This window comes from Balaenoptera musculus, chromosome 4 (assembly GCF_009873245.2).
Source record: "Balaenoptera musculus isolate JJ_BM4_2016_0621 chromosome 4, mBalMus1.pri.v3, whole genome shotgun sequence".
Classification (NCBI taxonomy): domain Eukaryota; kingdom Metazoa; phylum Chordata; class Mammalia; order Artiodactyla; family Balaenopteridae; genus Balaenoptera; species Balaenoptera musculus.
This window is the reverse complement of record NC_045788.1, coordinates 57,436,705-57,463,206: the sequence shown is the minus strand read 5'-3', so window position 1 is coordinate 57,463,206 and position 26,502 is coordinate 57,436,705. Positions and strand designations below refer to the sequence as shown.

The 26,502-nt window shown below is 38.7% G+C and overlaps 1 protein-coding gene and 2 pseudogenes across 2 annotated transcripts in view; 2 read left to right on the top strand and 1 right to left on the bottom strand.

Annotated features, from left to right (window-relative positions):
* The window catches only part of ACTL6A (actin like 6A), a 26,885-nt gene extending 9,575 nt beyond the window's left edge, over window positions 1–17,310 (bottom strand). The window contains exons 1-5 of one of the 2 annotated variants that reach the window (XM_036850419.1): window positions 17,108–17,310; window positions 10,503–10,579; window positions 10,165–10,339; window positions 6,706–6,806; window positions 4,779–4,876 (exon numbers count right to left, since the gene is read on the bottom strand). In XM_036850419.1, coding sequence (XP_036706314.1) covers window positions 4,779–4,876; window positions 6,706–6,806; window positions 10,165–10,339; window positions 10,503–10,579; window positions 17,108–17,132 — 476 coding nt within the window. In that variant the 5' untranslated portion in view covers window positions 17,133–17,310. Of the gene's footprint in view, window positions 1–4,778; window positions 4,877–6,705; window positions 6,807–10,164; window positions 10,340–10,502; window positions 10,580–12,238; window positions 12,341–17,107 lie in introns of those variants that run through there. The other variant, XM_036850418.1, reaches the window with a different exon arrangement.
* LOC118894308 lies at window positions 5,266–5,608 on the top strand (annotated as a pseudogene).
* The window catches only part of LOC118893979, a 21,435-nt pseudogene continuing 12,063 nt past the window's right edge, over window positions 17,131–26,502 (top strand).

Genomic DNA, 26,502 nt, shown 5'->3' with positions numbered 1-26,502 from the left:
TCAGAGAAACCTTTATCCCAGAGAGACATCTGTTAAACTGGTCCAAATTAGCACAATTATTCAAAGTCCCTGGCACAGATCAAAGGGCTTACAACAAACGGAGAAGCATTTAACAAAATCTATAGAAACTTGGTAAGAACAGTGGGAGGCTGTGACATTGGAGCTAAGAACTAAAACCATTCTCACAAAGGATTAAAGAACCTTTCAGCAGTTTGGCAGCTGAGTGGCAGTTACCATCATCTCCCCCAACTCAATAGGAAGAGCTATTCCAGGCAGATTCAACAGCCAGTGAATATGAGCAGACTCCACTTATCCCATTTTCCACAGCTCTGTGCTGCAGAAGGCCTACATCACGTGAACATCATAAACCGACATTTAGGAGTAGAGCCATTCACTGGATCATCAAATATTTACTGAGCATCTATTATGTGCCTAGTGATAGGTCTGGTGCGCAATAAAGGAGGGCAGCAGGGAGGTCATTCTCTCACTAGCATTCCTTAAGCAGAGACGACACAAAGAGGTGAACCAAAACTGTCTCTGCCCTGAAGGATACCCTGATAAGTGCAGCAGAGATCAATAAAGCTATAAAAAGAACAGTTTAAGGTGCCATGAGGGAGTATATAGGAGTACAACCAATCCCTGGGAAATTCAAGTGTAAGCTGGGGAGGGGGACATGGGGAAGAGGAGAAACATGCGGGAAGGCCAGGAGGCAAGAGAGCATGGTTAAGAGGTCAGGGAAGTGCAGCGTAGTTCACTGGGGCCTGAGAGGAGAAGAAAGGCAAGGCTGTGGAAGATGATTCTGGCTTAAATTAGCAGACTGGCAATTAACAAAGATGATCAGAGCTGCAGTGTGAAGAATGGGCAAGATAAGAGGAAGGGGTGCACCTAATGCAATGGCAGTGGATAGAGAAATAAATGGATCTGAGGGTTTGGATTGGGGCCGGGGGAGGCTGGAGAATAGACAGTCTTGATAACTACTAAATTTGAAGTGTTAATGAGAAAGATTTCTGGTCTAGACAACTGGGAGTAAGATAATACACAAAGGAGAAAGAATAAATTTGATGGGAGAGAAGGTCAATTTTGGATATATTGAGTTTAAAGTGCTTAAACAGATAACTAATAGAAAAAGTTCTAGTAGACAGCTGGACGTGGGCCTGGAGCTCACAAGAAAGATCTGGGATACAGATATGGATTTGGAATTTGTCAGTGTATAACTGGTATCTGAAGCCAAGGAAATAGATAGTTAAACCAGAAAGAACATGTCAAGAGAGATGAAGGGCTAAGGGCAGAGAACTAAGGCATGGGCAGGAACGATCAGAGGAAAGAGGTCTGAGAATAAATGGCCAGAAAGATAGGTTAGTAATTTATCTTTGCTATTACTGGTACTCCATTGATCTCTGGTCATCTATATACATAAACATTAATTTTTATCTCTGTTAGTACAAAGTGATACAGTAACACCAGACTGAAAGTATGTAAGCCCTCCTAAAGATGGCAATTATAAAACCTGGACAAATTATTTTAAGTGACCATTTTAAGATACTGGAAAGTATTCAAAAGTAGTCATGGGCTTCCCTGGCGGCGCAGTGGTTGAGAATCTGCCTGCCAATGCAGGGGACACGGGTTCGAGCCCTGGTCTGGGAAGATCCCACGTGCCGCGGAGCAACTAGGCCCGTGAGCCACAACTACTGAGCCTGCGCGTCTGGAGCCTGTGCTCCGCAACAAGAGAGGCCGCGATAGTGAGAGGCCCGCGCACCGCGATGAAGAGTGGCCCCCGCTTGCCGCAACTAGAGAAAGCCCGCGCACAGAAACGAAGACCCAACACAGCCAAAAATAAATTAAAAAAAAAAAAAAAAAAGTAGTCAAAACTCAGCCAAAACTTATTTTCATGAAACTGCAACTAGAAGGGGTAAAAACTGCAAGTTTGCAGCTTCCTCGCCTAAAAGTGCTTCCCAGCTCCATGGCTATGGTTCAGGAAAGCAGTGATGAAAAATCGCAACTTTACCACCTTGAGTGAACACAGAAAGGAGTTCAGGGCTGGAAGAAAAGCTGGACATTTAAGGTAGAAACTCTGGAAGTAAGAGAACCACAGAAGGGATAAAACCCAAAATCTGAGTATAAAATCTACCCAAATCTCTGGTTGACAACTGAACTATTCAACTGCAGGACTGCAGGGGGACCAACAAAATGCAGAGAACAGAAGGGCAATGCATTCTTGAAAAACAGAGGTGCACCAATGAGTTCTGTGATTTTGCTACCTTTTTAAATAAATGAATTCTCCAACAGTATGCAGCTCTGACAGCAGAAGGCTGAAGCCTGCCTCGCAAATTGAGGTGTCACGAGGACAGAGCCTGAGGCTGGCAGATATGAGAGCCCAGCTATCAATTAAGTCAGATAAAACAATAGTACTCTTCTCACTAATACTTTTGTTTTGGAAAACAGTTATTTTTTCATAAAACTGTTATTTTTGTTGACGTTAATGTGTCTATTTTTGTTATTTTTAATTAAATTAATAAGAAAATGTTAAAAGGAGTCTTAGTTTTAAATTCTCAAACAGTAATATTGATAGTTATAACCTACAAAAAACAGAAGCTCTGCGTCATCCTCAATAATTTTTAAAAGTGTAAAGGAATCCCAAGGCCATGGTTGAGAAGTCAAAACAATTTTTAGAATAATACTAAGATGTTCTTTGCCCTTTTCACTGTCATTCTCTCATAAATGTACAAGAGAGTTTTTTTCCAGAGGCTATGTCATGTGTGATACACAACAGACTGAATGTGATATGAGAATCTAACTTCTGCTATTAAGTCCAACGTTAAAGAGATTTGAAAAATTGTGAAACGAAGCCACTCTTCTCATTAATATTTTTGGTTTTGGAAAACATAGTTATTTTTTATTAAAATATTTTATTTATATTAACATACAATGGGCTTATTACTTTACTTAAAATAAGCAAATATAATTTTTAAGTTTCTGTCTTAATTTCTAATATGGCAAATACTACCAGATATGATCCACATAAATAAAAGCTCTAGGTATAAAAAGTTTGAGAACCTCTGGGCTAGAAGAACACAGTAAAAAACACCAGTCAGCAAAAGCCAGAAGTGTTAGGAATTCTAGAGGACAATCTACTTCCCTTACCAAATAAATTACAAGAGAAAATAAAGGGGAGGGTGGGTACATTCTACAGACCACAAGAGACCTAAGAGACATATCGAACAAAATACAATGCATGATCCCTGTTGTTTGGGTCCTGATCCAAATATATGAAACTGTTTTTTAAAAAAGAAAATAAATTGTGGTTATATCTTTAAAAAAAAAAAAGAGACATATGGTAACATCTTTTAGAGATACATGCTTAATGTCTGGGATTTACTTCAAAACCATGGTGGGAGGGGGAGTGCCTGCGGTTATAGCTAATACCACTTAGCTCTGTGTTGAAAATTGTTGACCCTGGGTGATGGGCACATGGAGGTTCAATATAATATTCTATCTTATTTTGTGTAAGAAATTTTCTATAATAAAAAGTTAAAAAATAAAACAATACCAATTCTGTTTACATACTCCTTGTAAGGAAGCAGCCAAACAGATCTTATGTTCAAATTCAGAACTGCCGTTTTCAAGCTGTGGACTGGGACCAGTTTGCTTACTTTGACTCCGATTCCTGACAGGATTATTATGAAAATTAAATGATATAATGCACACAATGAGTCTGCTAATACTCTCCTTCCTCTACTCAAAACCTGCAATGGTTCTCTAGAGTCTAAAGTTCACATTTTTAAAATCTAACATGCAAGACTTCTACAGTTTGATCTAAACATATTTTTACAACTTGTTCTGAAGCCGAACATAAATCTTCAACTCTAAACTAAGTCACTGTGAAGAACGCTTACACTTTCCACCTCCACAATTGTGCTAAAGTCATCTCCAAGACACACCACAACAGACAAATGTTAGATTACAGTTACCACAGTGATTCTCACACATATAAAATTCGCTTGAATATTACAGCAATCCAGGGAGGTATACCGGATAAATGAGTAAAAAGTGAAGTTCAAATTTTAAGTACCTAATTCAAGATCAGTTTATAAGCACTGGAACTTGAACTCTAAATATAGGGCTCCTTCCCCCACATCCTGCAACTAAATTCTCTTTTCTTTACAAAGGCTTGTCAGGCTACAATATTACTCCACTTAACTACAATTGCTATTTGAAAAATTCAAATTAATCATGTACTTCTTTATGACTTTTGCCAATGCTATTTTGAAGTACTATTTAAATCTGTTATTTAGTTTTCAACAAGAATATTACATTATTCTTTGAGATCAGGACATAATATTTCCTTGTCTGTCCCTTAATATGCTTGTAAAAAATATTTGGCGATTAAATCTTAAATGAATTTACAGCCAATTTCCACTTTTCTAAGGTACTGGAGAAGAGGAAGAAAATGGCAATCTTTGAATTCAACTAGGTCAACTGACTTAGATACTGTCCTGTCGTCACATTCCTCTTCTAAAAACAAAAATTTTTGTTTTTGTTAAACTTTGTTAAATTAATGAGAAGAATTTGAGTGCTTCTTTCCTATCTCCCTCTCACATTTTCACATGCATCAGTTCCAATAAGAATACTAAAAGATAGATATCTAAAAGCAATGGAGAAAAACGCCTCAACTTCCAAACAAGCAAGAAGTGGCTCCTGTCTTCCTGCTGAGGGCATCACCTTTAGCAGCACCACAGTTACTCCTAAAGAGAAGTTGGGTATTACACTTTCAAGGATACGCTGTCAAAACGGCAGTTTTGCAAAGGAAGAATGCAGGGATGTTGTAGTGTTCAAACATTAACTCTGTCAGTTTCTCTCTCTTTGCTCTGGTATTCCACTTGAAAAGAGGGGAAAAGAAATGCAAATTATTTATTGTTTAAAAACTAAAGTGTTAATTTATCTCAAAATTCATTTCAGCACTATATTAACAAAGATGTAAAACATTAATAATAGAGTAAAATACCATGGAAAATCTTCTTTATCATATCTTTACAACATTTATTTCTATGTATTTGTAATAAATTTAATAAATATAAAGTTTATTATTTAATAAGTAAAATTGTTTGCTGCTATGAATTCTAGAAATTACACTTTTCAAAGTATATGGAAATCTGGATTCTTATAAACGAAGTATTATTAAATCTTTTTTTTTTAATCTTAAGAGTGAATCTAAGCATGAGGGACAACCCGAATTCCGTTCGGAGGCATCTTTGAGCTCGTGGAGTAGATATCATGAGCAAAGCTCACCCTCCCGAGTTGAAGAAATTTATGGACAAGAAGTTATCATTGAAATTAAATGGTGGCAGACATGTCCAAGGAATATTAAGGGGATTTGATCTCTTTATGAATCTTGTGACAGATGAATGTGTGGAGATAGCAACTAGTGGGCAACAGAACAATACTGGAATGGTGGTAATATGAGGAATAGTACCATCATGTTAGAAGCCTTGGAACGAGTACGAACAATAGCTGTCTTCAACAGAGAAATCAACTGCTTCCACATGTCCCCTCTCCACATTCTACTACGATGAAAACTGGGTCGTGTACATTTTCTTACTGAACTTTTTTGTTAAATAAACTTTGGTAATAGTCAAAAAAAAAAAGAGTGAATCTAGTCATCAAAATCTTAAATATGCATTTTAAACAACCAAATTCTCCCACTTGTAGATGGTACTCAAAAGAAACTAGAGTTTAGAAAACAATAACAAAATATTGATAATTTATAATCATTATCTAGTCTTCTGGGCCCTTTTGACTCAATATCAAATGTATTTCACAAGAGACTCTGGTCTAGCAATTTCCAGCCCTAGTTCAACATTGACTTTAAATATAAATTTTATTATTTAATAAGTAAAATTGTCTGCTATGAATTCTAGAAATTACAGACTTTTCAAAGTATAGGGATATCAGGATTCTTATAAACATGAAGTATTATTAAATCTTAAGAGTTAATCTAGGGACTTCGCTAGTGGTGCAGTGGTTAAGAATCCGCCTGCCAATGCAGGGAACACGGGTTAGAACGCTGGTCTGGGAAGATCCCACATGCTGCAGAGCAACTAAGCCCGTGCGCCACAACTACTGAGCCTGTGCTCTAGAGCCCGCGAGCCACAACTACTGAGCCTGCATGCCACAACTACTGAAGCCCGTGCAACCTAGAGCCCGTGCTCTGCAACAAGAGAAGCCACCGCAATGAGAAGCCCGCGCACCTCAACAGAGTAGCCCCCACTTGCCACAACTAGAGAAAGCCCGCACGCAGCAACGAAAACCCAATGCAGCCAAATAAATAAATTTATATTAAAAAAAAAAAAAAAGGGTGAATCTAGTCACTCTTAAGGTTGAGTATAAAAGCAGATATACACTGCCCTTGAGGGATAAGGGACAATTGACCAAAATGGGAAGCAGCCCAAGGAAATCAAATGTTAAATTCCTGGAAAAAATAGATAAATAACCACCAGAACCCACTAGCGTGCTTTAATTATTGTTCTTTGAGTATTTTAATTATTGAAATAATAAAAATAAAAGTTGTAAGAGTATTTATAAATGAATCTCCCTTTCCCTAATCTTCAAAATTCAAAATATGAATTTCTATGTCTCTTAAAGAAAAACGAAACACTCTTCAAATGAGTAAATAAACAACCTAGAGAAACTCGAAAAAGTTTGTCTCACCGGTGCTTCTGACATGAGAACAGGATGCAGGCTGGCTTCTGATTTGACATGCATTTTGTAGGTATGATCCAAAATAGCCTGGAAACTATCCCAATCTTCAACTAAAATATAAGATTAATACCTTGAAAATAATGCTTAATCGAAGATGAATACAGCATATTTTGAGAAACTGTGTCTAATGGTTTAACACTAATATTGATACTGTAATATACAGAACCTACTTATTTTACAGCTCTGCCTCATAACACAGCACTTTATATAGACATCATCTTTGTCTTCTAGATACGGTTTCTCCAGCCCCAACAGTTACAACCCCTAGACCTGTCCCAGGTGTAATTAATGTATTAAATAGACCTAAAATACCAAATAAATATTATTCAGTAAGTACTTATTAGAGGCCCAAAATGCAATTCAAATGGTAGGAGAAAACCCAGAAGAACTGTATGATCTAGAGCGGACATTTAAAAAGCTTACAATCTATATGAAAAAAGATGTAAAGACTTTAAAAAAAATTTAGAGAATAGTATGTTTTCAATTTGCCTTCCACCTAAACATTCCACTGAAACTGCTCGCATAAGTCACTAATGAGCTTCTAACAGGCAAATCCAGTGGATGCTTCACATTTGTAATCTCATCTGACCTCTCTAAATTACTATCTGACAGTACTGACTCAAGAGTTTACAAACTTTATCTGCCACAGTCCAACAAAGCAATGTCATTCCTTGTAAACATACTTCTATAGGCCTATCAGGATGGGGGTTTTTTGATCAATGGACCTCCTCTGTAGCTTTAACTTCTCTTTCCCCTTCTTAGCGTAAAGCTCAGTGCCACAGCTGAGAACAATGAGAATCACTGGACTTCTTTACTTCTAGAACTTTTTCTTCTCTTGGCCTTCTCCTGAATTTTCTCCTACTTCCCTAACTGTTCCTTCTCATTCTCCTTCACAGGCACCTCTATTGGTTAAATACACGGAAATAAATTTTCATGAGGAATCCTATCCTCAATCCTCTTCTCATATCCCAAACTCTTTCTGGTAAAAAAAAAAATCAACTCCATGTCTTAAAATCTCTCTCACCTGCTTATTAGATCAGCACCTATATTCAAACACTTTGAACTAATAAACTCATCTACTTGCTGTGCAGAAAGAGCTAACTTAGCAGACCTGAGAAAGGCCTGCTTGCAAGGCTGACCCTTGGCTGGCATCTAGGAACTTGTCTGGTAAACAGTTCCCTACACTGATATAAAACTTTCCCCAAATACGAGTAGCTCACTGTGCCTAAACTGTTTATACAGTGTGGTTTATGTGGAATACCTTTCCTTCTGGGAGTCTGGGGTTTTGGAACATGTTAGGCACAGAGTACCTACATGACCAGCCCCTAATAAAAACCATGGGTACTGAGTTCTTTTATTTTCTGAATCCAAAAGACACTCATTTATTCCAAGTATCAAAATAATATAAGAAATAAAATATCTGTAACAAAAAATGTCCTTCCAGTTTTTTTTTTAACAGCTCTATAGAGGTATAATTTTCCATAACATGGATCCATTTTAAGTGTACAATTAAATGATTTTCTTTTGTAAATCTTTTGTAAAGTTGTGTGAATATTATTACAATTTAATTTTAGAATATTTCCATCACCCCAAAAAGAAACTTTATGCCCTTTTGCAGTCACTTCCCATTCCAACTACAGCCCCAAGCAACCACTACTTTACTTTCTGTCTGTATAGATTAGCTTTCTCCGGTCATTCCATATTAGAGTAATCATACATTATGTGGAGTTTTGCATCTGATTTCCTCCATTTGGCATAAGGCTTTTGGGGTTCTTCCATATTTTAGCTTATATCAGTATTTTGTTCTTTTTATTGCCAAATAGTACTTCATTTTATGGGTATACCACATTCTGTATACCCATTCATCCAATGATGCACCTTGGGCTATTTCCACTTTTCGGCTAATATGGATAATGCTGCTATGAACGTTTGCATATAAGTATTTGTGTGGACATATGTTTTCAGTTCTCTTGTGTTGATACCTAGAAGTGGAACTGTTTGGATTATATGGTGAATTTATGTTTAACCTGTTAAGAAACTGTCAAACTTTTCCAAAGCTGCTGCACCATTTTTTGTTCTCTCCCAGAAATAGATATGGAGGTTTCAGTTTCTCTATATCCTCATCACACTTGCTATTGTCTGTCTTTATAATATAGCCATCCTGTGAGTGTGAAGTAGGGTACTGAGTCTTTAATGAGCTCTACTAGTAGACCACACACACATGTTCCTGGTTACTGGAGGGATTAAGCACACCCTTTATGACTTCACTGTAAGCTCTTGGAAGCTTGCACTGGTTTCCTCTGGACTCCACTACATGCCCCTTTTTTCTCTGTCAGTTCTGCTTTGTATTCTTTCAGCATAATAAACCTTAACTGTGAGTACACTGATATGCTGAGTCCTGTGAGTCCTTCTAGTGAATAATTGGACCTGAGAGTGATCTTGGGTCTTACACTTGCTTTTTAAGACCAAAAAACTTGCTCCTTCCCCTGCTATTCCAACCTCAATGCATGGTACCCCCCATTCAGTAACTCCAATCAAAAATCTAGGAAACTTTCTCAACTCTTTAAACACTTAGTACCATTTGTCTTGGATATCTCTGACAGCCACCTCAGGATCTCTGCCATCAGTATTAAAATTTTAACCCTCTTCATTTCTCATTTGGACTCACCTCCCTAACTGATCTTCCTATCTCTAGTATCTCCCTCCAATCCAGCCTACAGAGTACTGTTAGACTAATCTTTCCAGCTGGCATATGTGAGCATTTATACATAAAATGCTGTTTAAATTCCTTTGGAGTTACCTTTCAGTTACCAGCTTAACATACTCCTGGCATTACAAGCCCTTTTATGATTGCTCTCTGCCTACCTTTCCTGCAATTGGCCATAATGTACCTACTGTTACAGTCATACTTAATTGATGACACTTCTAAATATGTAAGTTTCTTCCACAACACCATCTCTTCACACATGCTGGTTGCTCTAATTTACCCAGCCTTGTCAGTCGGGCTAATTCTTATTCAGTGATCAAGAGTCAGTACAAAAGTTACCTCCTTTGTGAAAACCATCTCTGACCCCCAATGATAGAGTTAAATACCTCCCCTCTCTAATCCCACTGCTTATCAAACATAGTTATATTATAGCACTTATCCTATATATATATATGTGTGTGTGTATATATATATACACACACACATATACACACATCTATCTCCTCTACCTATGAGTTTCTTGAGGAAAAGAAACACGTTTTATGCATCTTTGTATTCTCAGTGCCTGGAACGTCAGTTTATGGAATAAAAACAACAAAAAATAGCTGATGTTCAACTTTTAAGAAGCCATTGCTTTATATCTAAAATATACTATGCATACTTTACATTTAGAATCAAATCCATAGAAAAAAACATCGTACCCATCCCATTTTTCAGTGGTGAAATGGCCTCTGTATTCTCCCTCGGAACACGCAGGGCATTAGTATCTATGTAATAGGTGGGACCACCTTGTTTGCCTTTATCACCATCTATTTCCATCAATGTACTTCCATCATCTCTTTCTACCACCATACCAATAGCGGTAGGGAAATCCACCTGTAAGAGTCAAAAACATTATTTACAAATTTTACCTGCTTTTACCAAGGAGTCATTTCCACCAACTAATGTCTTTTACCATATTTGAGTCAGAATTTCCGTGTGAATTTAACTCTACATGAATGGCTCTTGCATATCCAATTAACTCTACCATTCCACTTACCTTGGGACAGTCCTCACCAGCATACCCAGCTCTCACAGTATAGGATCCAATGTCAAAAACAAGGGCTCCAACTTCATCTGAAAAGATGAAAAGATAATTAACATTAACGACTTACAAGTATCATGTGAAAATTAAGAGTACTTAATGTGCTTATATTCATATTATTACTAGCTTGAACCTAGTTTTAAATACACCTTAAAGATTCACTTAATTAAAATATAACAAGTCATACACAGTATATCGGGAGAGGTTCAATCAGGAAAGAGGTGGTACACTAAAATTAGGTAATTTAAGGGGAGTTTACTTATTAAAGGGTCTACTTACAAAAATACAGGCAAAATATAGGAAAACCAGAAAGGATAGTATGGTACCCTAGGACTAGTAATAACAGAAATCTGTTGCCACACTTAGAATTGAAGAAACACAGGGAAGGAACTGTTACCAGAACCCGGAGAGAGACTTGTATTGGAAGGGCATCAGACCTTCAGTTGAGGGATGGAATCAGCCTTGGCTGACCCTGAGGAAAAGGAACCAGACTAATACATATGCCAACCTCTCTCCCCACTGGCTAGGGTGATCTTCGAATTTCTCACCCAAACTGAGCCACTTCTGAATGTGATAGGAGCCCCTATTAATAATTATAGCAGGACAAGAGGCACAAAGCAGGAAGTATGGTTACCCTACCATTGGCCAAACCAGAGGCCAAGAGAGCCCACTGATGCAGTCTACAAGGGTCAGTCTTTAAGGGCACACAGAGGGTGGAAATGGGTGGAAATGGGTGGAAAGTGGATCTGGAGGGGCAAAGGAAAGCTATCCGGTATACTAAGGTATACCATTTTTTTCATATGTTAATCAACATTATATTTCATGCAATTAGGGAAGAAACTTAGCAAAACCCCAAGAAAAATAAGGAACCTAAAGAATAAGAATTTAAGGTATAATAATATAGGCCAGGTAAAAATCATTAAAATGAAGGTATCATTAAAGTTTGCACATTTCACAGATTTGTAGGAGATAAAAGTTTAATACTGAGAGAGAAAGCTAGTATTTTTTTTCATATTCAAATTCAGAGAAAAGCCTTTAATTACACTTTAAAAATACTTCACCCAAAACAGCACGCCTCCTAAAACAAAGCACTTGGGTTTTCTAGGCACTGATTTTTCAAAGAAGGATTTTTTCACTCAGTCATTAAAAATAATAAAGAAATACTACTTAGCTCAATTAAATTGACAAAAATTAGTAAGGCTGATAAGACCAAGTATTGTCAAAGACGTAGAAAAAGAGGAGCTCTTACACATTTGCTAGTAAAGTTGTAAACTGGGACTTCCCTGGTGGTCCAATGGTAAAGAATCCGCCTTCCAATGCAGGGGATGCAGGTTCAATCCCTGATCGGGGAACTAAGATCCCACATGCTGCGGGGCAACTAAGCCCACGCGCCACAACTACTGAGCCCATGCGCCTCAACTAGAGAGCCTGTGTGCCGCAAACTACAGAGCTCTGGCACCCGCGCTCTGGAACCCGCACACCACAACTAGAGAGAAGCTCACGCGCCGCAAAAAAAAAGTTGTAAACTGATACAACCACTATGAGCAATTTAGTCATATCTACTAAAGTTGAAAACGTGCATACATAGAAATTACACTTATGTCTTCTCTAGAGAAACTCTCTCACGTATATCACAAGGAGACATGTAAGAGAATGTTCACTGGCTATGTGATCTCAGGTGATTTACTAACCTCTCTGCCTCACTTTCCTCATGTGTAAAATGTGCATAATAGTCGCTATCTTGCAGGATGCTAGAAGTATGGAAGCACTTAGAACAGCACCTGGTAAATAATAAGCACAGTAAGTGGTAGCTGCCATTATAATTATTATCATCACACTGCTTGCCACAGGAAAAGGTAGAAAGATTAAACGGTCTCTCAGTAGGAAAATAAACTACAGTTTATTCATAGAGTGAAATACTACATAGCAGTTAAAAAAGGTCTAGATCTACATGTATTAACATGGATAAATCTCAAAAGAATTAAGTTTAAAAAGCTAGTTACTATGCACACATATTTTGATACTACTTAATTCATTATGGATTCACACACACTTAATAAAAGTATAAAAATATGCATAGGGTTGGGGAATATTACATACCAACTTCAGGTCACTGGTAACCTCTAAGGAGGCAGAGAAGAGGAATCTATATCAACAATATAGATTTTATCTATATTGTTGATTTCAACAATATCAATTTTATTTCGTAAAATATCTGAGGCAAATTTGACAAAACATTACATTTATTTAATCTCAGTAGTGAGTACAGAAGTATCATATTAAACTTACATATACTTTATTTTTTAATGTTTAAAGTATCTCAAAAACTAAAAAAATAATTTTTAAAATAAAGATCAATTATTACACTACAATTATCACAGTTGAGAGATGGTGTCTTTACACCATAGTGATCTCATTTTTATTGAAATAAAATGAAGAGCCACCTATGTTTGAAAGGAAGTTTCTGTATTTGTTACATTTCCCAAAGTAATCAACTTTTCTCTATACAATCTCTGATCCAAATTATTTTGTCTGAAAGAAAAGGTCCTTAAAAGCAGAACACTGTATTTGTTTTCACCACAGCATGTAAACTCAGGTACAAACAGTAAGGATTGTATACCAATGACATGAATTGGTAAATTCTAACACTTTGATTAACCAGAATGTTGGGTAAAGAAATATCCTAACTAAATGAATTAATTGCTTGGTTAACCAAAATTTTCTATTCCTGTTCTCAAGGATCAACCTTTTGCCTTGCACCAGGGCTTTTAACCTTTTCTGTTCCATGGACCCCTTTGACAATGATCGAGGCTGAAATTCAAATGTTGAAGTCTTAACGCCGAGTAACTTAGAATGTGACTGTGTTTGGAGATAAGGTCTTTAATGAGGTGATTAAATTAAAATGAGATCATTAGGGTGGGCCCTAATCTAATGACTGATATCCTTACACGAAGAAGAAATTTGGACACAGATATGTGCAGAGGGAAGACCATGTGAAGACACAGGGAGAAGACGGCCATTGAAAGCCAAGCAGAAAGGCCTCCAAAGAAAACAACCCTGTCAACACCTGATCTCAGACTGCTAGCCTCCAGAACTGTGAAAAAATTAATTTTTGTTGTTTAAGTCACCCAGTCTGTGGTACTTTGTTATGGCAGCCCTAGCAAACTAATACAGACAGCTTAGGACACTTATGAATGTCGTCTTAGAATGTTTTCAAATAGACTATAAAAGAAACTAATTAGAATAAAATTCAGTTAGTTATATCCATGGACTCCTTAGGGAGGCCAAGGACTCCATGTCAGGAGCCCCGCCTCTAACTTACCCTTTCTTAGGTAACCTGCTCCACTCTGACAGCCTCAATTTCTACCTAAACAGTGGTACTTCCAATCTCAAATCTCTCTCTCAAGCCCTCACCTTCAACCAGATCCGGATCTCAAACTTCTTACTGTACATCGCTTCCACCTGATGTCCCATGGGTACCTCAAATTCAACATACCTGAAGCACTGTCTCCTTGTCCCCATCCTGCCTAATCTAATCTCAGCTGTGCTTATCACAGTTAGTGGCTCCAGTCATCAGAGGCAAAAATCTTCCTGAACACCTTCATATTTCATATCCCTCATCAAGTTCTGACAAATATTTCTGCTAAATATTTCTCAAATCCCTTCTTCTTTAATACCATTGCCACTGCCTTGAGTCAAGCTCTTATCTCAACCAGGAATTACAACTCCCTACAGGTATTGTGCTTCCATCTTTACCGTCTCAATCCACCTTTCAAACTGCTGCACTGCGATCTTTCAAAACTGTAACTGAACATTTTGGTACATAAATCCTTCAATGAAAAGAAAAGGGAGAATCATTCAGTGGTTTTCCATCATCCCAAGATAAAATTCAAATTATTCTACCCAGGTGATATTCAAGACCTAGCATAATCTGGCAGCAGTCTCTCCTCCCACCTCATACACTACCATTACTGAAGAGTATGTTGTCTCCTAAACACACCATCTACTCTGCATATGCTGTCCCTCTCTATTCTTCTTTCATCATCCTCATAACCTCCTTTGTAAAGTCCCTTGACTCCTCCACATTGAGTTAATAACTTTTTTGTCTGTGCTACCTTTGTATCTTCTATATATTGTCATTACTGAACATACTTCACTGAATTTATCATCCATATAAGACACTACAAACTATAAGATGCACCATTAGTTTACGCACCGCTAGGAGAAAAACATGCTGCCACACCATCAATAATATTCCAACTTCAGCTCTTTAAATATGTGTGTGTGTGTGTGTGTGTGTCTGGGGTGGAACGTACAACTAAAAATAAATGAAATATGGTGTCTATTTATTTGACTGACTCACCTACAAGACTGCGAGTTTCTTGAAGGCAGAAGCTATACTTTGCACATAGCAAGCACTCAAAATTTTTTTGTGTGAAAAGAAAAATCTAACAAATCAGTTATTTTCCTGTCTTAATCAGTGTGGTAAACTGGACATAGTAGAATTTTAATTTGAGGAAGACTCTTGATTCTCAGAATTTGGAAACCCTTTCACAGTAAACCCTTTGGAAAATGTGACCCACTATAAATACTGGCCATACAGTAGTAGCTCAAACACAAAATCATACACTTATTTTTGTGAGTTTTATATACTTTATATGTGAAATCGGCTTTAAGATATATTCCTCTACATAAGCAAATGAGAAACAGGATGTTTATTCTGAATACCTAAACCATACATGAATATGTTGTGGTTCCATACTTGAAAAATGGCTTATGGAGAAACAACCAAAATCTTTTTATTTTTAATTTTTTTTTATGGGGAAGGGTTTTACTGAAATGCCTTTTCTTTTCCTGCTCCCCACTTACTAGAAAGTTATGTAACTCTGGGCTGGTTAACCTCTTCTACACCTCATTTTCTTCTTTAATAATATGGGGTAAGTAGTATCACCTCCAGTGGTTGTTGTGGATTAACTGACCTGATGCATGTATTAAACGCAATGCATGAAAAGCCTCTGGAACAGTTCTTGGTACACAGTATGCACTCAATAAACGTTAACTGTTGGCATTATTAGTATCCATTTCTACGGTAGTCACATTTAACAATGCCTTGTAAGGAAATACTCAGTGGACAGCCTTTAGGTTCTTGGATCAGTGAACCTGAAAAGTCAAAAGAGTCAGCAGCCTCCATGAGGCAAAGGCACACAGATCAAGTCTTTCTGTCAGGATTACATCTTCAGATGGGGAAGTAAATCATGAAGATCCACTAGGCTTTCTCCAAAGTAAAACTGGAAAACTACTGACTCTCACATTTGAGAAATCCAAACCAAAAGCATATATGGAGAAGGAGAGGGTGAGGGTCAGCGTGTCGCCTGAGTAGAGACTCAAACTTCACTCCAAAACCACTAAAAACTTTGAAAACCTTATTTTCATCTCCTACCTATAAAATGCCATCCGCTTCTGAATGCAACAATAACAAAAGCAATACTTTGGGTTCGTCTCTTTCTTCTCTAACTCATCAAACACAACACAAAGCATGAATCATATACATCAGTGCTTCATCTAGGTATCTTGCAAAAACGGAGGCTCTGACAGTAGATTTAGAGTGGGGCTTGAGAGTCTGCATTTCTAACGAGCTTGCAGGTGAGGCCGATGCTGCAGATCCCTGGATCATACTTTGAGCAGCAAGTGAAGCATTATCCCACTTAACCTTCACAACCACCCGAATGGGTAGCAACCATCATTCCACAAAAGAGGAGCCTGAAGCTGGGAAAAGTTAAGTAACTTGCCCAAGGCCAATGAGCTTACTAAATGTTGAGCCTGATATTCTAACCCCGGTCTGTGTAGTCCCCAGGCCCGTGGTAATCGTTCACTACACCGCAGCCCACCCAACCGTAACCATCCTTCAATTACATGTGTTCCTAAATTAAGCCGGAGCACACCCGCCCACAGGTAACTCCGGAGCATCCACAGTCAACAAATAGGCAAAAGTCACTGAAAGGCGTGAGGCAGAGTGAGCGCGGGGCGCGGACACAGAGGAGGCTGCATCCTGAGTAACCGCCACTCCTTCAATCAGTTCCACTCCTCGGGGCTCGCTCTGCCATCTCCGGGACGCCGCGGAAACCTTCCGTCCACGCCAGCGAACTGCCAGGACCTCCCAAGTTTAAGAACATGCGAGCGCACACACGCCGACAGAGCCGGCTGTGAGAGAGGGGACCCCGGGGCCGGTCACCCCAGCCGCGGCTCGCCGGGCCGGGCCCCCGAGAGGAGCTGCCCGCCCATCCCCGGGGCGGCGCGCACCCTCGAAAGCCGGCTCCTCCGCGGGCCGAGGCTGGAAGGGGCCGCAGGGGGCGGCGACTCCGGGTGCCTGAGGCGCTCGCTGAGCCGGGTGGGCTCCAGGGGCGGGCAGAGCGCGGGGCGGGGATGGGGCGGGGAGGCCGGGGTCCCGAGAGGGGGAGACCGGAAGGGCCGCCGGGGAGGAGAGGGGAGGGCTGGGGGCGGCGGTTACAAACCCCACGCGCTAAAAAGGCGCGCTCTCTCCATCGGCCGCACTCACTCACCTCCCCCGTACACCCCGCCGCTCATGGCTGCTATCGACGCGACTCCTACGCTAAAGGCCACCCGGCGAAGTGACTGCAACGGCCGCGACTGCGGGTCCGGAGAAGCGCTGGTCCCCGACTCCCTTAACTTCCACTGCCACCCCCCTCAGGCAACAAAGCGGCGTCCACACACCCCGGCGCGCAGTCACACTTGCTGTCTCCCCTTATCAGCCAATCACGAGAGGCCCGACTACGCTTCAGCCAATCAGAATGAGGCTGTGCTGCATCCCTGCCGCGGCACCGCCAGTTTAGCCAATCGAAGGCAGCCATGGGGGCGGGGAGAGGGGGAAAGCGACGGAAGGAGGGAAGGAGTTGGGTTGCGGAACTGGGGGGGCGGGGCTTTCCTAGTGGGCGGGAAAGTGGGGCGGAGGGAGCAGGAGAGGGAGGAGGAAGGCCGAAGGCAAGAGTCGGGGGCGGGCCTAGGGGTGTGGCTGGGCGCGGAGGAGCGGTGGGAATCCGGTAGAGCGAGGTAAACCTCTGGAAAACAGTCTGGAATTTGAGAAGATGTCTCCACGCAATAGTTTCGACGGTTCTGGATTGTAGTGAATGAAGGATTTTTTTTTTCTGAAAAAGTATTTTCAACTAACTTATGTTGAAAAAATTAAATGTTATGTTCCACTTTGGGGTAGGAGGCACCAGTGAATCGTACAAACCAATAGGACCCAGAAATTTTAACAAAGGTTATTAATAATTAAAAGAAGAAGGAGATGATACAGTATCCCAGCTAAATTTAGGTAGCACTTAGAAACATTTTTTTAAGTATCATCAATTTCTTTTATCCTGTGAGACAGGTATAAAGCAATGTAATCAATCCGCATCCAAGCGAGCACCCAGTCCTAAATACATCTCATGACGGTCTGCTCTTAGTCCCCTATGTCTCCCAGCCCAGTCCAGATGACCGTTCTCTCTCCCCTGGATTACTGCAACAGCTGGTCGCTTGCCTCTTGGCCACACTGCAGGCCCCTTATCTGTAAAAACGCCCAAATCATGATCATGTCCCTCCAACTAAAACTAGATCGGTTGTATACCCTTGTGGGTTGAGAGCCATTGTTTTTTATTTTTTAATAAATTTATTTATTTATGGCTGCGTTGGGTCTTGCTGCCCGCGGGATGCGCCTGGATAGCCATTCTTAAATTGGTTTGTCTAGAGTCTAGACATATAGGTAGTTCTTAAAATTAAGAACAATTGAATATAACCCCGTCAGTCTCAGTGCCAGTAGCGCGGCAGAAAGTGATAGAAGGGTGGGGAACAAGGCTAGTGAGAAAACCCTTTCCTATTCACTTAGCAGTATAGTCTCAGTATCCCTGATCATTTAGAAACTCCGTTTACCCAACGAGATAATGCAGAAGTCAGCAAACTATGGCCCCAGAGCCAAATCCAGCCTGCTTTTGTGTGTGTGTGGTTTTTTGTTGTTGTTGTTTTTAATTTTTTACAAAAAAATTTTATTGAAATATAGTTGATTTACAACGTTGTGTTAGTTTCAGGTGTACAGCAAAGTGATTGTTACACATGCATATACAAATGTATATACAAATGTATACATATTCTTTTTTTACATTCTCTTCCATTGTAAGTTATTACAAGATATTGACCATAGATAGTTCCCTGCTTTGTTTTTGCATGGCCAGTGAGCTAAGAATGATTATTGCGTTAAAATTTTTTTAAAAATATTTTTAAGAAAAACATTTTGTGATATTTGAAATTCACATTTCTGTGATAATAAGCTAAGTTTTACTGGAACACAGTTGTTTACTGGAACACATTTATGGCTGCTTTTGCTCTGTAAGGGCAGAGTTGAGTTTTACTACAGAGGCCATGTGGCACACTAAGCTGGAGGATGTATTTACTGTTGGATCCCTTATAGAGTTTACTGACCCCAGATACAGTGCATGTAACACATCTACCACAGTGCACCAAGTACTCTATGTTAACTGTGGGCCCCATGATTACAGTTCTCACTGTGGATACATAGCAAATCCCCCAAATAATTCTATTTCCACTCTATGTCTTTATGTTGTGTTAGACTAATAAAGCTGATGAATTGCAAAATGAATAAAATATAAAAACTATTACTTTGGTAATAGCTAAATATTGAAGAGATACTATTTTTGTTTATAATACACAAAATCCATTTTTATCAATTTACCATTTAAACACATAGTAATTCATACATAGCAATTTAAATAGATTATATATATTGATATCTCTCATCAGTACTATCTCTAACATCTCCCATGGAAATAAGATACCATTTGGGTTGAAAAAGAGTGAAATATTTGTCCCACTAGTTCAGAGTGCATCAAAAAACAAAACAGTTCTGCAGGGTTAATGAGGACCACACCCCTAGCCTCCAGGGAGGTCTGAGATTCTGTGACTGTCCCCTCCCACAGAGAACACACTGGAGTGCTGGGGACTCTTCAGTCTGACAGCACAAAGAGACAGCTTGAGAAAATACTGAAAAGTCATGGTTAGATGTTTTTACTTAAAGTGTTTTGCTTCATTTGATAATTTGGAAAGATATTAGAAAACAGATCAGCACAATGAATGTAGCCAACATTTTATAGTAACTTTAAATGGACTACAGTCTATAAAAAATTTTTGAATCACTATTTTGAACACCTGAAACTAATATATCGATAATACTGTAAATCAACTGTACCTCACTTTAAAAAAAAAAGAAAACGGATCATTCATAATTTCAGGTCAGCTTTTTCTCTTGATGTATCGGGTGGACACATTGCTTTATAAACCACTTGAAATACACTTCAAATGAAATGAACTTCAGAGTACATTTGATGTCAGGATTAATCACGTTAGTGCAGATAAAGGGGCACAAGTAAGCCTTTCATAAATTTTAATCAGCAAAAAATGTAATAGGACAATAAAATTATTGGCCCTAAAGCACTAAATTGCTGGAGGAAGGGACTTTTGAGAAAGGAAACCTATTCAGCATCCTAAGGGAACTGTGCATCCTCAGTAATAATGACATTATTTCCTCTGAGGCAAGACTTATACCATGGCAGCTTGTTTTCTTCCATTCTTCCATAATTAGAAAACTGGTGGAATATACATTAAAAGAAAAATACTGATCCAGCAGAATCTATTTTACAAAATATAAAATATCTGAGAGATTTTTTTGCATTAATATTTCTCCTCTATAGCCTATAGTTTCTCTAAAGTCTTGACTCAGCCTACGTTATTGCTACTGATAGCTAGTCAGATCAAACAACAACTCAAGGTTATTGTCTGTATGTCAGTTCTCAAGGGCATAATATACCAAAACAATCAATGCTTGCAATTTTCCTGCCTGAGCCAGCATATTCTGTATGTCAACCTAAAAATAAAAGATATTGAAGTAACATGTATGTAAACATCTACCCACAGTAGACGCAGTGGTTGACTCTGAATCCAGATCTATAGAAATAAGTGCCCTTTCAGAAATCCTTTGTAATCTCTGAGCATCAAGAATTTCCTGTGTATTCGGTGCAACCCTCGGTTTTGCCTCGCTGAGTCGCTGGTCTTCTATTATTGTAACACTGCACCAGAAAGCGTCTGATGCTGCATCCTTGCTCCTTCTTTTTACCAGCTCTGTCAGAATTCAGATCAGAGCAGTCATTACAAAATGTTACTGCTCTTGTCCTCTGTCTTAGCCTTTAACGAGTTTAGAGTTGAAAAAGAGAATTTCAACTGTTATTAATGCAAGTTAGGAAACACATTCAAGGGATTATCATCTGTTAAGAATAACACAAAAATTTATGTACATTTAGAATTATTTCATGCTGCAAAATACATGACATTAGCAATTATGAAAAAGAACTTTCAATGTAAACATTTTTGTGTGGATATGTGTATATATAAAGAGTCATCGTAAGTACCCTCCTCTTTTTATAGAAGCTCCAAAAATAAAACACTCATGCAAGCACTACTGAGATAAAGAATGAATATCTGGAGTCTAGAATTTTTTACCAATAGACATATGATCAGTCAGATTCATCTGTTTGCCATTAGAATAGTAAGAGATCTGCTCACCATTTCAAATAATATGACCTAGATATACAAAGAAGCAAATGAAATTATATTTGATCATAGCTGGTACCTTTATAACACAACAATTGGTTTGTTATAGTGTTAACAATGTGATCCTGAAAAGACAAAGAAGTAAAGCAGATGAAGTGCTAGATGCTCTCTGGATTTTATGTCTTTACTATTTCATTATCACTTTAAAATCTCTTTGTTCATTTGATATAGCTCTTGTGAGATATCACAACGAGTAAACGATGTCAGCATTTAATCGATTGGTGCCATAAAGGGGTACTATGCTGCCATGGGTTGCTTTGGGGCAACTCATGGGCATCCCACTGATCTAGGACTGTGCCAACACCATGTTATGGGACTGTTACACAGCCCAAGGAGCAACGGTGAATGGAGTCTGAAGTTCATGCTCCTGTATTGCTTCATTAGAACAATTGAAACCATTTTGGAATCAGAAGAATTTCATCTGCCATATGATAATAATGACTATAAATTACTGACCTCCTAATACATGCTATCATAGGAAACGTGCTTTATATATAATATTTTCCATGTAATCCACACAACATCCTCATGAGGGTTTTGCATAAGAGGCCCAGAGTGTCAGCAAGTTGCCCAATATCACACAGCTATTGAAAGAGTCAGGATTTGAAATTACCAAGCATGCTGTTCCTACTTCCTAAGATACCTTTTTCTTTCTACTTCCTCTACACTTTCAGTAAAGTTTTATTACATATATATTTTTTTTAATCAAAATGTACAAAAAGAAATGTCTCTCTCCTACCTGTGTCCCTAGCTGCCAATTTTCCTCTTCAGAGATGTTCTATGCGTTTACAAGTAATTATGTAAATATATTCCCCCCCCCATTTTTCTGATATAAATGGTAATTCACATTACGCTAGTGGGTTTTAAAAAGCATTCTCCTTGGAAACTAATTTTAAAATGTTTACTTTTTAACATTTTTATTTTAAAAAATTTAGTGGATAGCCTATACACGTGGCTAGAAACTGAAACAATACAGTAAGTCCCCTACGTACGAACCCTCAACTTGCGAACTTTAAAAGATTCAAACATGCATTAACATGTCCAATCATGTCCAATAGTTAGTTCACGTGTCTGGCATACACTGTCATGTGCGTGCATCTTCTACAAGTGGTTGTGCTTTTGTATACTTTACTATACAGTACTGTATAGAGTACAGTAGTACAGTATCTTTATTTTAAGGCCAGGGTGTCCGGAAGCAAGGGTGAAAGCAGCAGTGAAGTAGCTGGTACTGCTAAGAAGCGCCAGGAATTGGACACCCAGAGAAAGGACAAAGAGAGACAATAGGAAAAAGAAATAACTGAAGAACTGAAGGATTCTTGATGCAGGAAATGGCAAGGGGATTTTTTTATTTGAGGAGGCACTGTTAGTTTTTGAGGCATGGGACCCGAACGTAGAATGGTACACGAAGGTTGCAACAGCCGTTCAGAATGCAATCCAGTGCTACCGTGTCATCTATGACGAGAAAAAAAGAGCTAGTACCCAGACATCACTGGATCATTTTTTCAAGAGGGATAGAATTGAATCCAGCAAGGAGCCAGAACCTGTGCCATCAACGTCAGGCGTGAGTGAAATTGCAGCTTGCCCTCCTTCTCCTACTGCTGACGATCCTTCACCTCTACCGTCTCCCACCTCTTCTCCCTCCTCCAGTCAGTAACTCTTCTTACCTGCTCACTCGATGCCAGCCCCTGTATGTCAACTGTTGTACTGTACTACTGTACTTTTCAAAGTACTGTACTGTAAGATTAAAAATGCTTTCTTTATTTTTTGTGTTTGTTTTTTACATATTATTTGTTTGAAAAGTATTATAAACCTATTACAGTACAGTGCTATATAGCTGACTGTGTTAGTTGGGTACCTAGGCTAACTTTGTTGGACTTAACGAACAAATTGGACTTATGAACGTGCTCTCAGAACGGAACTCATTCGTATGTAGGCGAGTTACTGTACAAAAGAGTGAAAAGCAAGTCTCTCTCCCTCCAGTCCTTGAAATTTTTCAATTCTTCCCACCAGACTGAACCACTTTCACCAGTTTTTTAATTTTATTAATTTTGGCTGCGTTGGGTCTTCGTTGCTGGGTGCGGGCTTTCTCTAGTTGCGGCGAGCGGGGGCTGCTCTTCCTTGTGCTGCGCGGGCTTCTCATTGCGGTGGCTTCTCGTTGCGGAGCACGGGCTCTAGGCGCACAGGCTTCAGTAGTTATGGCACAAGGGCTCAGTATTTGTGTCCTGCGGGCTCTAGAGCACAGGCTCAGTAGTTGTGGCGCACAGGCTTAGTTGCTCCGCGGCATGTGGGATCTTCCCGGACCAGGGCTCGAACCCGTGTCCCCTGCGTTGGCAGGCGGATTCCTAACCACTGCACCACCAGGAAAGCCCACCAGTTCCTTTTCTAAGCTTCTAGAGATCATCTTTTCAAATAAAAGCATATATTTGTATCCCTTCCCCCACTATATTTTGTTTATTTAGATAAGCAGTAGCATATTGAACACATTGTTTTGCACCTGACTTCTTTCACTAAACCATAATACCTTGAAGATCATTCCGTGTTAGTTTGTATAATTCTATCTTTTAAATTTAAACATCAGAGAGAATTCCATTACATGTATACACCATAATTTATTTCACCAGTTCTCTATACATGGACATTTACGTTATTTCTAGTCTTTTGCTAGTGTGAAGAATACTGCAATGACTATCCTCTTCTGTGTGCATATGTAAGAGAGCTTTTATGCAGGATGAATTCTCAGAAGTGGAATTGTTGAGTCACAGGATATATGCATTTATTTCAATGGTCATTCCCAAATTACAGAGGTTGTACAATTTATATTCCCTCACTAGCATGTTCGGAAGTACACTTTTTCATCCAAACCTCACCAACACAGAACGTTATCAAACTTAGGTCAAGATGGAGTTTTTATAAAAGATGTTTCATTCATTCATTAGCTGTTTAGGTAGAGCTCCTGATTTTACTGATTGAATCTACTGATTCATGGTATACCAGACCCAGGAGTACATTCAGGGGACTCCAGACTGTGGATGACAAAAGAAAGGTGAACCTTTGAGCAGCTAATTTATTGGATACCTACGCTAAGCCAGGCACCGGGAATACAGGGAGAAGTGAGCCTGGGTTCTCCTCAGGAACTGTAACTGTTCCCACTTTTGGTGAAAACGGCTGCAAACACATTCCAGTTGCTACTTGGAGAATGGATGCCCAAGTTCATTTAGGCTTAGACCTCCAAAGCTTGAGAAGTGGTGGGTGGTGGTTCTGCAATTTTTTCATTTGAAGTCTTTTATCTTCACTCTGGCATATGAATAAGACAGTTGCAGACAAAAGAGAAGGCATTTGGCACACCTAATAGGTGGTACTCACATTTTAATTGCAGGGTGCTCTGTATCTCCAGCCAGGGAACAGTCTATAAGGTTTGTTTTATTTTGTTGGTAGGTGGGGAGAGGGTATCTCTTTTGTTCTTTTTTTGGGTGGTAGGGGAAGGATATCAAAGTTTTTTTTTTTAATATGAGAAACAGAGGAATTATTAATTATAAAATCATCAGTATTTGCAGATGATTCTAATAAATGCCATCTTCCAGCTCTAAACTGACTACACAAAAGGCTTTATTTTGTGGAAAATTATTTTAATCATTAGATATGTAAAATAATAAGCCGAATGTTTAGTTTTTAACAGATATCTGGTCAAAATGGATATCCTTCCCTGTTAGTGTATACTTGAGAATGCAACAGTTATAAATGCACCATATATTTATAATCTTTTTTTAAATTGAAGTATAGTTGATTTACAATGTTGTGTTAGTTTCAGGTGTACAGCAAAGTGATTCATATATACATCTATCCATTCTTTTTCAGATTCTTTTCCTATATAGGTTATTACAAAATACCGGGTATAGTTCCCTGTGCTATACAGTAGTTCCTTGTTGGTTATCTGTTTTATATATAGTAGTGTGTATATATTAATCCCAACCTCCTAATTATTCCCCCCCCCCTTTCCCCTTTGGTAACCATAAGTTTGTTTTCTATGTCTGCGGGTCTATTTCTGTTTTGTAAATAAGTTCATTTGTATCTTTTTTTTTTTTTTTAGATTCCACATATAAACGATATCATATGATATTTGTCTTTCTCTGACTGGCTTACTTCACTTAGTATGATAATTTCTAGGTCCATCCATGTTGCTGCAAATGAGGAAAGCCTATATTTAAACTTACCATTATGTTTGTTGATTTCTGATTAAAAAAATCAAAAAGTGCCCATAATCCAGATGGAAACACCCAATCGTTGAAGAATTTGAACATAAAATTAGGTCGTAATTAGCCTATTATGTGTAATCTATACTATAAAAAATACTATGATTTTTGAGTCCAGCCTTTCTTTCCCACCCCTCCTGTTACCTCATATAGCTTCTATAGAATCACATTACACTACTCTTGAGAGTAGTGAGATTACTCACCTTGGTTACCAACTGTCAAACTTTGATAAACTTACACAGGGATTAAAAGGCTGCTGATTTTACTGTTTGTAGCATCAGTGCTGCACCAAATCCAGGAGTATTTTTTGGGGACTCTAGACTCTGGGCAACAAAAGCAAGCAGAATAACTTACAAGCTGAACCTTTGATTATTTCATGTTGTTCTGTCAGCCGTTAGAAGGATCCATGTCATTCCCACTGTGCCAGCTGGGCTATAGTAAGAAACAGAGACAGCAGTGCTCCCAGAACGTTTTTGGTGTCTATCCCCTGGGACATGTGAACAAGGAGATTTCCGAGGGATTCAACGCGATATCCCTTCTGGAAGGTTCTTGAGTAACACTTGACAGTAACAGTTTTAATTGTAATTGCTAGTTTGAAGCCTTATTTTAAAAACTTTACCTAAACTTGCTCTATTTCACATAGCTATCACTATGATCATAACCACAACTATTAACTAATATTTATTGAGCTGTGTTTATTGCAAACTGCTGACCTTGAAGTTACAATAGGAATAAGGCAAAGAAAACCAGGAAAACAAACATATAGTGCAGATAAGTATTGAAAGGGAACACAGAGAAACAAAAATAGTTGTACGTGACTAGTAGAGTTATGTGTACGTTTTAAAATGTTTTGTTTTGTGTCATAAATTTGTTTTAAACATTATTGGCTTTAACAACACATTTAAAATTTTACACTAGGAAAGTAGTTTTACAATCCTAAATTGGGGTTTTAATTTCCAGGGTAACATTTTGGTACGTATTATTTCAGGGTTTTTTCCTTTGCTTATACTATCTCTTTATCTCTATAA